We start from the raw sequence: 13138 nt of genomic DNA, 5'->3' as shown, positions 1-13138 counted from the left end.
ACTCCATTTACTATGTGTGAGGCTGGATTTGTTTTTATAACCCCCCCAAAAGCACGGGAAGGGGGGGAATAAGCAACCCCAGGGTGGGAAGGTGAGCGCTGGGGTGACTTAACACCCTTTATTTGCTTTAAAAAGAAGAAGCCACGGCCCGTTCCAGTGCTGTCCCACTCCCCCAGAGCTGGGATTGGGAATGGGACGAATGGAGTTCTGAGTTGGGGGGGGCACAGCCCTTTTTTGGGGGGATAAAATCTGGCAGCGAGGCTGGGCCAAACAGCCCCTGCCATGCTGGCTCTGGTCACTGTAATGCCACAGGGACGGGGACAGTGTGCGGACAGGGACACTGGAGTGTCTCCCCAGCTCCTTTCCGCCTCATCCCGACTGTCCATACACCCCGAAGGCCAGGAAGGTGACCAGGACGGTGACCCCGATGAGGGACACGGTGGCCGGGGTGGTGAAGAGCTGCCGGTAGTTGACGCGGAAATACCACCCAAGCGCCAGCACCACCATGACCGTGGGGACCATGAGGGTCCCCCCGCCCAGGGGCAGCCCCGGGGCCGTGGGGACGGCAGGGACAGGGTCGGGCAGGGCGGGGGTGGCCGTGGTGGCTCCCCGGGAGCGGTGGCAGTGGATGACACAGTTGTCCGTGATGCGGAGTGAGCGCAGTGTCCGCGCCTGGTCCTGCAGCAGCTGCCCGCGGTAGATGAGCTTCATCTGGCTCTCCTGGCCCGCAAAGTATTTGCTGTGGGAGGAGGGCAGAGGTTGGAGGTGGCAGAGAATGGGCTTGTGGACACACCTGGGGCTGGTGGAAAACCCTCCCCCTCATTGTAAAACGGGGAGGGGACAGCGCAGGGGGACAGCGATGGCACCGCCACCATGTGCCACCTCCTCTTTTAAACTTGTTTTAAATCCCCCCTCCTTGGTGTTTTTGGAAGAACAAGATGGATAAAACCCCTCTCCCATTCTGCTGGGTGAGGGCTGTTTGCACTGGGGGGGGGCACAGGAGCTGTGGGGGGGTGGGCTGGCAGCCTGGCACTGCTCCCCATGTCCCCTGTCCCTCAGGACTTACCTCTTGAGGACTCCCACGGTGTCCTCAGGCCGGGCCATCGCCACCTCCTCGGTGTCGTTGAGGAACTTGAGGCGGATCTTGATGAGTCCGGGGCACAGATCCCCCTCCCCGGGGGCGCGGGGCTCAGCCATCCCTTGGGACAAGCTCTGGACATCCAGCAGCTGCTCCAGGCCGGGGTCGGGGGTGGTGCCGCTGTCCCCCTGCGCCACCGCCCCTTCTTCCTCCTCAGTTTTCTCCTCCGTGTTCTCGGGGACCCCGGGGGACTCCGGGGCTTCTGCCGCCCCCGCGGCCCCCCCGTAGGGCGGGAGGGGCCCGAGGCGGATGACAGCGGCGTCCCCCGTGCCCAGGGCCTGGTTGGTGCCATCGGCCACGTACGTGGAGAGCCAGGCCAGTACCAGCGCCAGCGCCAGCACCGCCAGCCCGGCCACCAGCGTCACCTCGTCCCCCACCCCCGGGATGAGGGGGGCGGCGGGGGGCTCCATCTCCGGGATCCCCCCGCTCAGCCTGGGGTCTTTATTCCTTCCGCAACCCCCCCGTGCCCGGTGTGGACGCCAGCGGGGACCCCCGGGGTGGCAGCAGGGACCCTTCCGCGGTCACCTTCCAACAGATCCCGGCGCTGCTCCCGCTACCCGGAGATCCCGAGGGACGGGAGTTCGTCACCGCAGGTGGTTCCTTCTCGCTCCCGAGCAGTGTCGAGGCCGCGCTCCCCTCGCCGGGGCTGGTGGAAGGTCCCGGGGGGTCCCACAGCCCCTCGGTGCCCAGCCCGGGCAGTGTCAGCCCATCCCCGACCTGGGCGGAGCGGAGCGATGCGGTGAGAGGGGCGGGCAGCACGGGCAGAGCCGGGCCGGGCCCGGGGCGGTGGAAGGAACCGGGGGTCCCGGTGGATCCCGTGGTGTCCCTGCCAGCTCCGGGGGGTCCCTGCTCGTCCCGGTGTGTCCCGGCTAGTCCCTCACGGCCCCGCTGTGCTCCACCCTCCCCGGGGGTCCCGCTGTGTGTTCCCGTCATTCCCGGGGGTCCCGCTGTGTCCCCACCATCCCCGGGGGTCCTGGTGTGTCGCTGCCCGTCCCGGTGTGTCCCTTCCACCCCAGGGGGTCTCTAATAGTCCCGGTGTGTCCCTGCCGTCCTCGCTGGGTCCTGGTTTGTCCCGCTGTGTTCTGGGGCGTCCCTGCCATCCCCGGCGGTCCCGATGTGTCCCCGGTGATCCCGCTGTGCCTGGAGATCCCGCCGTGTCCCTGCCATCCCCTCTGTGTCCCCGGGGGTCCCGGTTTGTCCCGGGGTCCCGGTGCCCCCCCCTCCCCACTCACCGCCTCCCGCCGCCGCCGCCCGCGCGCCGGAAGCGCCACGTCAGACGGCGCCGCCGCCAGGGGGCGGGAGCGGGCGGCGGGCGCGCGCGCGGCGCGTCACAGCCACGCCCGCGGAGCCACGCCTACTGGGCGGGGTTTGTGGGGAAGGAGGCGGGGCCAGCGGAACGCATCCCTCTCGGGGGCGGGGCAGGAGGCGGGGCCTGTCGGGCGGGGCGGGGCCAGTGGGTGGGTCATCACGCCCATGATTGGTGGACGCGACCAGTGGGGGCGTGGTCACAATGGGCGGGGTTTTGGGCTGAACCCACCCTGGGGCTGAACCACCCCCGGGGGCTGAACCCCCCTCAGGGCTGAGCCCCCTCCGGGCCAGGAACTCCCTCTGGGGCCTGAGCCTCCCTGGTCTGGACACTCCCAGCCCTGCCTGTCACATCCCCAGAGCCTCTCACCCCCCTTTGCAGCCCCCACATCCTCCAGGGCCCATCTGTCACCTCCTTGAGACCTGTGACCCCCTGGCCCTGTCCCCCCAGTCCCCTGACCCCCTGGAGCAGTAGCCATTGCCCACCTGCTCCCCACAAGGACAGAGACGCCTCAAGAGCCACCTCTGCTACGTCCTTTTATTAACACCAGCACATGGGGGGGTCACAGGGAGGGGACAGTGATGGGGGCACTGGAGGGGACACGGGGAGGGAACACCAGTGGGGGAGCAAGGGCTGCTCTCAAGAAATGACCCCCTCGATGTGCAGCTGGAGGTACCATCGCAGGGCGGGTGGCAGTGCCAGCTTGGGGACAGCGCTGTGGCAGCGGGAGCCCAGGTGGCTCCGGATGGCCCAGCGTGCCAGGTGCTGCAGCCGCCGTGGCTGCCCCACCATGCGCACGGCTGAGGCGTAGAACTCCCGGTGCTCCTGGGTTGGGGGGAACGCGGGGGTCAGCGAGCTGGGACCGGGGAGCAGGGACACCCAAGGACACCCCAGGGCACCTCAGGGGACCCCCTTACCTCCCACAGCTCGGGGGGCACGTCCCCCGCCCATCCCTCGGCGGGCGGCACGCGGTCGTAGGCGTTGAGCATCACCTCCAGCGCCGGCGGGTGCTGGCAGCACAACCTGAGCATCTGCCAGCAGAGCCGTGTCACCGAGGGGGTGACACCGCCACCACCACCCCGTGACCCCCCACCACTCACCTTGGGGTGCCTGGGGCGGGCGCCGTGGTCAAGCAGGAGCACGAGGGTCTCCTCGGGGCGCTGATCCCGGTACTCGTGGACGGCGCGGAGGGCACAGTCCATGGGGGTGTCGCCGGCGCCGTTGGGGATGGTGGCATCGGCGCCGTGGCACAGCAGCAGCCGGGCCAGCCCGGGGTGCCCGTTGGCACAGGCGTTGTGCAGGGGCGTGTGGCCCTTGCGCCCCGCGGCCCCCGGGTCGGCACCGGCCGCCAGCAGCCGCTCGGCCACGCGCAGGTACCGCTCGGCCTCCTCGGGGTGCTCGGCTGCAGCCGCCGCGGCGTTCAGGGGGGTCTCACCCTGGTGGGTGCGGTGGGAGGGGTCGGCGCCGTGGTGCAGGTACAGCTCCACGTGGGCCACTAGCCCCTGGCGAGCTGCCACGTGCAGGGCCGTCACCTGCCGGTCGCGAGTGCCCAGGTTCACCCGCGCGCCGTGCGCCAGCAGCAGCTCCGCACACCTGGGTGAGGGTGTGGGGGGGGAAGGGTGAGGGGGACACTCATGGAGAGAGGTGGCACTTGTGGGGACACCCCCCAGGGACATTCTCAGGACAACCCAGAGAGCCCTGGCACCCATGGGACATCCCTAGGGACATCCCCAGGGACACCCTTAGGAATCCCTGGAGAGCCCTGGCACACTTGGAATACCCCCAGGGACACCCCAAGGGACACCCCTGAGACACCCTGGAGAACCCTGGGACACCTGGGACACCACTAGGGACACCCCTGGGACACCTTAGAGAGCCCTGGCTCCCGTGGGACACCCCCAGAACACCCATAGGATACCCTGGAGAGACCTGGCACCTATGGGACACCCCTGGGACACCCCAGAGAGACCTGGCTCCCATGGGACACCTCCAGGACACAGGTGCTGCATTGGGGGGCTGCAAACAGGGGGCCCCACCAGCATAAGGGGTCTTGGCTGAGCTCTGGGGGGTTTAGAGGCGGTGGTCGCGATTTGGGCAGGAGGTGGAGCCTGGCACGCAGGTGCCCCCCCATTCCCAGCCCCCCTCCCCGTACCGCAGGCTTTGGGGGGCAGTGCAGAGGTGCAGGGGGGCCGAGCCCTCGGCGCTCAGCACGTTGGGGTCGGCGCCGAAGGCCAGGAGCAGGCGGGCGCAGTTGGGGTGGGGGGCGGCAGCGCTGTCGTGCAAGGGGGCCCGGCCCCCCACCACGGCGTCCACCGCCGCCCCCCGCAGCAGCAAGTGCCGGGCACAGTCCTCGTAGCCCCGGGCGGTGACGATGCGCAGAGCCGAGGTTTGCTGCCGGCGGGGGCTCAGCACCCACAGCCCTGTTGGGGGGGGTCAGTGGGGCAACCAGGGGGCTGCCCTGAAAACCCACCCTCCACTGGACACCCCACCCACACACAGCCCTGTGGGGGGGGGGTCAGTGGGGCACCCACAGATCTGTCCTGAAAACCCACCCCGGACTCCCCACCCAGAGCCCTGCTGGGGGTGGGGGGGATCTGCACCACCCGTGGGGGCTGCAGTGCCCACCCACCCCCCACTGGACCTCCCCACCTCCCCACCCACAGCCCTGCAGGAGGTGGGGGGGGTCAGCAAGGCGCCCGGGGGCCTACCTTGAAAACCCACCCTCCACTGGACCCCCCACCCACCTACAGCCTTGCCTGGGGGAGTCCAACCTCCTGGGGGGTCCAACCTACTCAGATCCCCGCACAAGGGGGTCAGTGGGGCACCCAGGGGCCTGCCTTGAAAACCTACCCCCCTCACTCACCCCCCCCAACGCCCTGCTGGGGGGAGGTCCAACTCCTTGGGTCCCCCCAACCCACCCAGAGCCCTGCAGGAAGGGCAGTGGGGCACCCACGGGTCTGCCCTGAAAACCCACCCCCCAGCAGACCCCCCCACACACCCACAGCCCTGCGAGGCACCCATGGGGGCTGCCCTGACCACCCACCCCAGACCCCACACCCACAGCCCTGCCAGAGCAGGGGGGGTCAGCAGGGCACCCACGGGTGCTGCCCCAGGCCCGATCACCCCCCCAGACCCTGCACCGAACCTCCCACCCACCCATAGCTCAGGTTGTGAACCCCAATATCCCCCCACCTCCACCTCCAGCCAGAGAAAACCCTGTGTGGAGTAAACCTGGGATCGTACCCCCTTTCCCAGGGCATTCTCCACAGCCCACCCCTTCCAAACTGGATCCCCCTGCCCTGCTCCCCTCAGCCCCCCTGGAACTGCAACCCCATCCCTTGCCCTGGCTGTCCCTGTTAATTTGAAGGGGGAAGGGAAAAGGGAAGGGAAAAGGGAAGGGAAAAAAGGGAAGGGAAAAAAGGGAAGGGAAAAAAGGGAAGGGAAAAAAGGGAAGGGAAAAAAGGGAAGGGAAAAAAGGGAAGGGAAAAAAGGGAAGGGAAAAAAGGGAGAAGGAGGGAGAGAGAGGGAAAAAACAGGGAAAAAGAGGGGAAAAGAGAAGGGGAAAAAAGGGAGAAAGAGGGGGAAGGAGGGAGGGGGAAGGAGAAAGGAAGGGAGGAGGGAGGGAAGGAGAAGGAGGGAGACAGAAGGAGGGAGGGAGAAGGGCAGGGCCCCCCAGCCCCATACCCTGCTCTGGTGACCACACCAGCTCCTCGCTGACCATCTCCAGGACCAAATTGGCCGTGGCCTCATCCTTGAAGATGCTCTGGACCCGCGGGAGGTCCCCGGCGTACAGGGCGTTGTGCACGGCGGGGTCCCGGCAGTACCGGCGCCGCCGGGGGGGGCTCGGGGGGGCCCGGGGGGGCTCCGGCAGGAACCGGCGCGTGGCCCATTCCCGGGCCAAGGCTCTCCGCCGCTCCTCCCGCTCCAGCAGCTCCCGCTGGAGCCGCAGCGAGCGCAGGGCCGAGGAGCTGAAGGCGAAGGTTTCGTGGGCCATGGGCACCCCCAGAGGGCTGGGGGGGCAGTTGGGGGGCAGCGACCGGCCCCCTGCGCCTTGGGGGGGTTATAAATAGGGCCGTGCCCCACACATGGATGTGGAATCAAATCCCGGAGCCAGGAGCCCTATAAATAACTCCTGGGTGGTAAACAGAGTCACGGGGTGCCGGGAGTTTAACCTGTTGGTGGGTGCGAGGTGGGGACGTCCCATGGGGGTGGGATTTGGGGCTCCCCAACCCTGAGGGGCTGCGGGACCCCGAGGGGAATGGCCTCTTCTGCCCAGGGAGGGGAGGGAGAGTGGGGAGCCCCCAGGGGATGGGTTTGGGGTCCAGAAGGATGGTGACACACAAGGACACTGGTGATGCAGGGACAGAACAGCCCTTTAATGCAGGTTTGGGAGTGAGGGGAAGTTGTGCCTGGAGGAGTGGGGACAGCACTCAGGCCATGTCCCCCAGGGACCCCCCTGGAAACCCCCAGCTCTTGGCTCCACAGCAAACAGAGCAGACACACAGAGAGAGGAGCACGCAGAGGTGGCAGGTGTGGCACCTGCTCCTTGGCATCATCATCATCCTCACCAGGCCATGGCACGGCCCAGCCTGTGCCAGCAGCTCCTGGGGTCAGCCACAGTCAGCCTGGGCTGGGGCTGAGAAGAAATCCTCGGGCAGCTCTCCCAGGAGCCCATCCAGGTCATCTGCACGGCACAGTGGGGGGAAATCCATGAGTTTTACATGGGTATGGAACCACGGAATTGTTCAGGTTGGAAAAGCCCTCCAAGGTCACTGAGTCCAACCATTCCCTCAAGGTCACCACTAACCTGTGTCCCCAAGTGCCACATCCACGTGGCTTTTAAATCTCTCCAGGGCTGGGGACTCCACCCCTGCCCTGGGCAGCTGTGCCAGGGCTGGACAGCCCTTTCCATGAAGGGATTTTCCCAATATCCAACCTGAATCTCCCCTGGTGCAGCTTGAGGCCGTTTCCTCTTGTCCTGTCCCTTGTTCCCTGGGAGCAGAGCCCAACCCCCCCCCGCTCCACCCTCCTGTCAGGGAGCTGTGGAGGGGGAGAAGGTGCCCCTTGAACTTCCTTTATTCCAGGCTGGACATATCATAGAGCCATAGGATCATGGAAAAGTTTAGGCTGGAAGGGATCTTAAAGCTCATCAAGTTCCACCCCCTGCCATGGGCAGGGACACCTTCCACCAACCCAGGTTGCTCCAAGCCCTGTCCAACCTGGCCTTGGACACTTCCAGGGATGGGGCAGCCACAGCTTCTCCAGGTAACCCCTTCTCTGAGACCCTCCCTCTGCCATTGCAGAGGAGAGCAGTCACCACCCCACCCCTGTTTTCCACAGGACATGGAGCAGGAGAAAGTCCCTCCCTGAGCGGGTCTGACTCACCCATGTCACATCCATCAGCTCCCACTGGCTCTTCCTGCCTGGGCCTGGGGCTTGGTGGGTGCAGGGAAAAGCCCCCTGGATGCTCCTCTGTGCTGTGGCCACTTGTCCTCGAGTGTCCCCAGTCCCCAGGGACAGGGACACCTTGGGGGGGCTGCACAGGGGGGTCTGGGATTAGCCCAGCCTGGGCAGGGACCTGCAAAACCCAGCAGGGATGAATTAACCGGGGGCCCAGGGGGGATTTATCCATCCTTCCTCCCGAGGGTTCCCACATGTCCCCAGAGCCACCAGCACTGTCCCCTCCTCACCTGCTGCTGGGAGCAGCCGCCCTCGGGCTCGGGTGGGAAGATCCTGAGCAGGTTGTTGGGGGTGACATTGAGGTAGTGGTTGCGGTGGGAGGGGGAGAAGACCCCGACCTATGAGGGAAGGGAGGGGGGTCAGAGCCAGCTCCAGCTCCTTGCCTGTGGAGGAGTGCCTGGATAACACCCCAAAGGTACATTTTTCCATTTATGACAAGCTCAAATGAAAATTTTAAGGTGCAGGGTGAAATTTTAGGAGTATTTGAGAAAAAAATCAGAGGTGTAGAAGTGTGTGAGACCCTTTCCCAATATTTATATTTGTAATTCCAGGGTATTATGAAATGGGAATGGTGATGTACCATATGAACAGACTAGTAGTTTCTCATATCCCCTTATCCCAATGTTCCTTTATCCTAATATTTACAGTCACAAATCCAAGGTTTTAAAAGAAAGAGAAAGGTGATGTACCCTATCAACACACCAGTAGTTCCCTTTATCCCCTTATCCTAATATTTATATTCACAATTCCAGGGTGTTATAAATGGGGAATAGGAAAAGTGATGTACCCTATTAACACACTGGTAGCTCACCTTGTCCTAATATTCCCTTATCCCCTCATACTAATATTCCCTTACCCGCTTATCCTAATATTTAAATTCACAATTCCAGGGTGTTATAAAATGGGGAATAGGAAAAGTGATATATCCAATTAACACAGTGGTAGTTCTCCTTATCCCAATATTCCCTTACCCTAATACTCATATTCACAATTCCAAGGTATTATGGAACAGGGAATTGGAAAGGTGATCTATGTATTAACACACCAGTAGTTCTCCTTATCCTAATATTTATATCCACAATTCCAAGGTGTCACAAAATAGGGAATGGAAAAGGTGATGTACCATATGAACAGGCTGGTAGTTCCCCTTATGCCTTTACCCTAATACTCCCCTTTCCTCTTATTCTAATAATTATATTCACAATTCCAGGATGTTATAAAATGGGAAATAAGAAAAGAGATATGTATCCTATTGACACACCGGTAGTTCCCCTTATCCTAACATTCTCTTATCTCCTTATCCTAATATTTATGTTCACAATTCCATGGTGTCATGGGACAAGTGATACACCCCATTAACACACTGGGTGTTCTCCTTATCCTAATATTTCCTTATCCTCTCATCCTAATATTCCCTTATCCTCTCATCCTTTCATGCACAATTCCAGGGTGTTATGGAATTGGGAATGGGGCAGGTGATGGACCCTGTTAACATGCTGCTAGTTCCCCTTACCCTAATAGTCCCTTATCCACATATTTATATTCACAATTCCAAGGTGCTAAGGAACAGGGAATGGGACAGCTGACATGCTGTATTACCATCCCAGTAGTTCCCTGTATCCCATTCCCCTGGGATGTGATCCACCCCTCCTACCTGCCTCAGGAGCAGCACGGAGCCAGGCCGGAGCTCGCTCTGCCTCTCCTCCAGCAGCAGCCGGTGCACCGTGCCCTGGATCTCCCCTGTGGATGAGGATGGGATCCCTGAGCCCCGGGAGTGAGGGGCAGGAGCCCCACCCGGGCACAGCTCCGGCCCCACTCACCCGTCGGATCCCGGAACACGGCGCCGGCGCCGGCACTGCTCCTGGTCAGGGCCTTGATCATCACGGCCATGCTGGGGACCTTGTTTTTTGGGAGCTGCTTCAGGGCTGCCTGCACGGCACAAAGGGGGATTTTGGGATGTCCTGGCCAGGAGCTGGACTTGATGATCCTTGTGGGTCCCTTCCAGCGTGGGACGTTCCAGGAGTCTGTGACCCTGTCACACCGATGTCCCCGTGCAGACATGGCTGTCCATGCTCAGCCCAGCTCGGCCCCCTCCCCACATTGATTCCCGGCCCTAAAAACAGCTCTGAGGGGTGAGAGAAGAGCTGGAAGCCGAATCCCGGGTCTGGTGGCCTCGTGTGGGCCCCCTCACCTTCCGCAGCACCATGACGACGCTGTAGGTGTGGAGGAAGCAGCCAGGATCCCTCTCGTCCAGCCCCAGCTCCGTCTTCATGGCCAGCCAGGGCCCCTTCCCAAAATCCTCCTCCGTGGGCAGCGGGGAGCTGGGCAGTGCCTGGAGTCATGGGACCACCACAGTCACCACCCTGGAGCCGCAGGGACCCCCTCCCCTTCCAGCATCCCTCTTTGGGAGCCCACAGCAGTGCTGATGGGATTCCCAGCCAGATCTGCAGCTGGGGGGGAAGTGTCTGTGTTACCTGTGTCCGTGGCTTTGCCACAGCTCCGTGAGCTGGAGTCTGGGGAGCAGAAACCAGGATCTCCTCCAGCAGCTTCCCAGAGTGCTTATGGGATAAAGGGAGGTGTCCAGGGATTTGCATCGCTCCATCAGCTGCTCCCATCCCAACCTGTCCCATCTTATGCCATTCCCATTACCTTCCCATCCTATCCCCATCCTGTCCTTATTCCATTCTCATCCCATTCCACTCCTGTCCCCATCTCTATCCCTATTCCCATCCTCATCCCCATCCCATCCTTATCCCTGTTCCCATGCTGTCTCTATCCTCATTCAATCCCCATCCCATCCCCATCCAATCCCCATCCCAACCCCATCCAATCCCCATCCCCGTCCCCATCCAATCCCCATCCCAACCCCATCCAATCCCCATCCCAACCCCATCCAATCCCCATCCCAACCCCATCCAATCCCCATCCCCATCCAATCCCCATTCCACTCCCATCTCCATCTCTATCCCCACTTGCATCCTGTCCCTATCCCCATCCTCATCCCCATCCCATCCTTCTCCCTGTTCCCATGCCATCCCTATCCCCAATCAATCCCCATCCCATTCTCATCCCCACCCCATCGTCATCCCATCCTGTCCCCAGTCCCATTCCATTCCCATCCCCACCTTTACCCCCATTCCACTCCAACCTACATCCCTATCCCCACTCCCATCCTGTCCCCATTCCCATCCCCATCCCCATCACCCACCTGCTGGGGCAGGATCCCGGCGGGCCCCGGGAAGCGCCGGCTCTCCCTGCACGGGGGGACTCGGGGGGACGCCCCAGGGGCTTTGCTGGCTGCTGTCACCAGCTGCACCAGGTGGTTGGTGACCACGGGGGGGTTCGGGGGGCCGGGGGCGTTGGGGACCACGGTGGGATTCGGGAATCCGGCAGCCATCGGGAGTGGCGGCCTCGGGGGCTCCGTGGATCCAGGGGGTCTGGAGGGGGGCCTGGGGGTCTGCTGGGGTTGGGGGCAGCTCAGTGCTGGAGGGGTCCAGGGCACCCCCAGCCCCGAGGAGGAGCTGCTGCCTCGCAGGGGTGCTTGGAAAGGCCTCAGGGATGGAGCCCCCGGAGCAGGGATGGACCCGGACCCTGCGGAGCTTCCCGGCTTTCCCATGGAAATGGGGGGCCTGGGGGTCCAAGAACCGGCTGTGCTGGGCCTCAGCACCACTTTGGGAGTGGGGAGGGGGCCCTGCCTGTCCTGCACCCCCCTGGAGCTGGGGACCGGCTCCTCTCCCACTCTCAGTTTTTTGGGGATCCCACATTCCTGCGTGTTCTCCTTCCCTGGGCGTATCCGTGTGGGATTCTCCCCACGCCCGGGGGGCAATGGGGCAGCGCCGGCCCCCGCCGGCCCCTCGGGCCCCTCCAGCTCCATGCAGGCAGCCAGGAAAAGTTCATTATCCAGCTCATCCTGGGGGGCTGCTCCCCTGGGAGGGGGTCCCTGGAATCCCGCGGGATGCTCCCCCTGCCCGGCGAGGGGTCGGAGGGTTGGGGGTTTACTGGGGTGGGGTTTACTGGGATGGGGTTTACTGGGAGGAATTGGGGCGTCGCTGGGTGACGAGTATCCAGGGATCACAAACTGGTTCTCCGCGTCTTCCACGGCGGAGAGGAAATCCTGCGGGGAATTAAAAGAGCGCCGGGAATTCAAACAGCTCCCCAAAAAATTCGGCCAAGCTGGGGTGGCCCCAGCCCTTAGGGGGGAGTCCCTCACCTCGTCCTCCAGCTCCCCGTCCGTCCCAAAAAGCTTCTGGAAGCGGCAGGACTGTGGGAAAAGAGGGGGAAATGGGATTACGGGGGGCACAACAAGATGAGGGGGGGGGGCTCGGGGACCTCAGATCCCATAAAGACCCCAAAACTCTTGGGGGGGGGGGCAAACTTGTCCCTGTCCCACTCCCACCCCGCGGGGGCCCCGGCGACCCCGAGGGGCCCCACGGCGGAGGCCTCCGCCGTGGGGCCCCTCGGGGTCGCCGGGGGCCCCCGTAGAGACGCCGAATCTCTCGCAGAGCAACCCCCAAACCCACCTCCATCCCCCCGCTCCCGTTACCATGGCAGCAGCGCGACCGCCCCCCCCCGACCCGACCCCGGATGCGGAAGCGGCGGGGCCGGGACTCGAACCCGCGGTCCCCCGGGGAAGGGGGCGGAACTTCCCCCCGCGGGGCTTGGCGCCGCCTGGCGGCGGGCAGGGAGCGCGGCCACGCCTCTTAAAGGGCCACACACACACACACACCACCCTCCCCCCCCCCCCCTCTTTCCCCACGCGTGTCAAACGTGCACGGGTGTGCAAGGGCACGGGCGGGTGGGGCGGCTGGCAAGGGCACACGCGTGTGTGTGTCCTGCACACGCGTGTGTCTCTGTGTTTCTGTGCATCTTGTACGCAGGCGTGTGCGTGTACTCTGCACATGTCTCTGTGGGTCTTGTACACACGTGTGCGTGTGTGTCCTGCACACACGTGAGACTGTGTGCACACATGTCTGTGTGTGTGTGTGTCTTGTACACACGTGTCTGTGTGTCCTGCACGTGTTTCTGGGTGGGTGGGTGTGTCTTTGTCTTTTACATGCAGATGTATGTGTCCTGCACACGTCTGTGTGCCTGTACACACGTGTGTGTGTCCTGCACACATGTGAGACTGTGTGGGTCTGTGTGTGTCCTGCACATGTGTCTTTGTGTGTGTGTGTGTCTTGTACATGCATGTGTGTATGTGCTGCACATGTGTGTGTCTGTGCCTTGTACACGTG

General features: G+C 63.3%; 3 protein-coding genes across 5 annotated transcripts; all 3 read right to left on the bottom strand.

The window, feature by feature from the left end:
- Window positions 1-84: 84 nt before the first annotated feature.
- Window positions 85-2422, bottom strand: TMUB2 (transmembrane and ubiquitin like domain containing 2). 2 transcript variants are annotated; one of them, XM_032711253.1, is made up of 3 exons: window positions 2371-2422; window positions 1067-1855; window positions 85-739 (listed from the first exon to the last, which is right to left on the bottom strand). In XM_032711253.1, the coding sequence occupies exons 2-3, from the start codon at window positions 1546-1548 to the stop codon at window positions 370-372; spliced, it is 852 nt and encodes a 283-aa protein (XP_032567144.1). In that variant the 5' UTR covers window positions 1549-1855; window positions 2371-2422; the 3' UTR covers window positions 85-369. The 2 variants fall into 2 exon arrangements, with proteins under 2 accessions (XP_032567144.1, XP_032567143.1); XM_032711252.1 differs by having other exon boundaries at window positions 1067-2383.
- A 539-nt stretch (window positions 2423-2961) lies between these two features.
- On the bottom strand, window positions 2962-6438 carry ASB16 (ankyrin repeat and SOCS box containing 16). The gene is made up of 5 exons (XM_032711309.1): window positions 6129-6438; window positions 4597-4864; window positions 3545-4037; window positions 3362-3475; window positions 2962-3269 (listed from the first exon to the last, which is right to left on the bottom strand). The coding sequence occupies exons 1-5, from the start codon at window positions 6436-6438 to the stop codon at window positions 3084-3086; spliced, it is 1371 nt and encodes a 456-aa protein (XP_032567200.1). The 3' UTR covers window positions 2962-3083.
- A 361-nt stretch (window positions 6439-6799) lies between these two features.
- Window positions 6800-12528, bottom strand: HROB (homologous recombination factor with OB-fold). 2 transcript variants are annotated; one of them, XM_032711592.1, is made up of 10 exons: window positions 12425-12528; window positions 12115-12165; window positions 11113-12018; window positions 10379-10462; window positions 10096-10236; window positions 9725-9833; window positions 9559-9644; window positions 8135-8242; window positions 7830-8022; window positions 6800-7128 (listed from the first exon to the last, which is right to left on the bottom strand). In XM_032711592.1, exons 1-10 carry the CDS (start codon window positions 12428-12430, stop codon window positions 7055-7057), a joined length of 1758 nt encoding a protein of 585 aa, XP_032567483.1. In that variant the 5' UTR covers window positions 12431-12528; the 3' UTR covers window positions 6800-7054. The 2 variants fall into 2 exon arrangements, with proteins under 2 accessions (XP_032567483.1, XP_032567484.1); XM_032711593.1 differs by having other exon boundaries at window positions 12448-12528.
- Between the last annotated feature and the right edge of the window lie 610 nt (window positions 12529-13138).

This window comes from Chiroxiphia lanceolata, chromosome 26 (assembly GCF_009829145.1).
Source record: "Chiroxiphia lanceolata isolate bChiLan1 chromosome 26, bChiLan1.pri, whole genome shotgun sequence".
Classification (NCBI taxonomy): Eukaryota; Metazoa; Chordata; class Aves; order Passeriformes; family Pipridae; genus Chiroxiphia; species Chiroxiphia lanceolata.
This window is presented reverse-complemented; position numbering and strand designations above follow the sequence as displayed.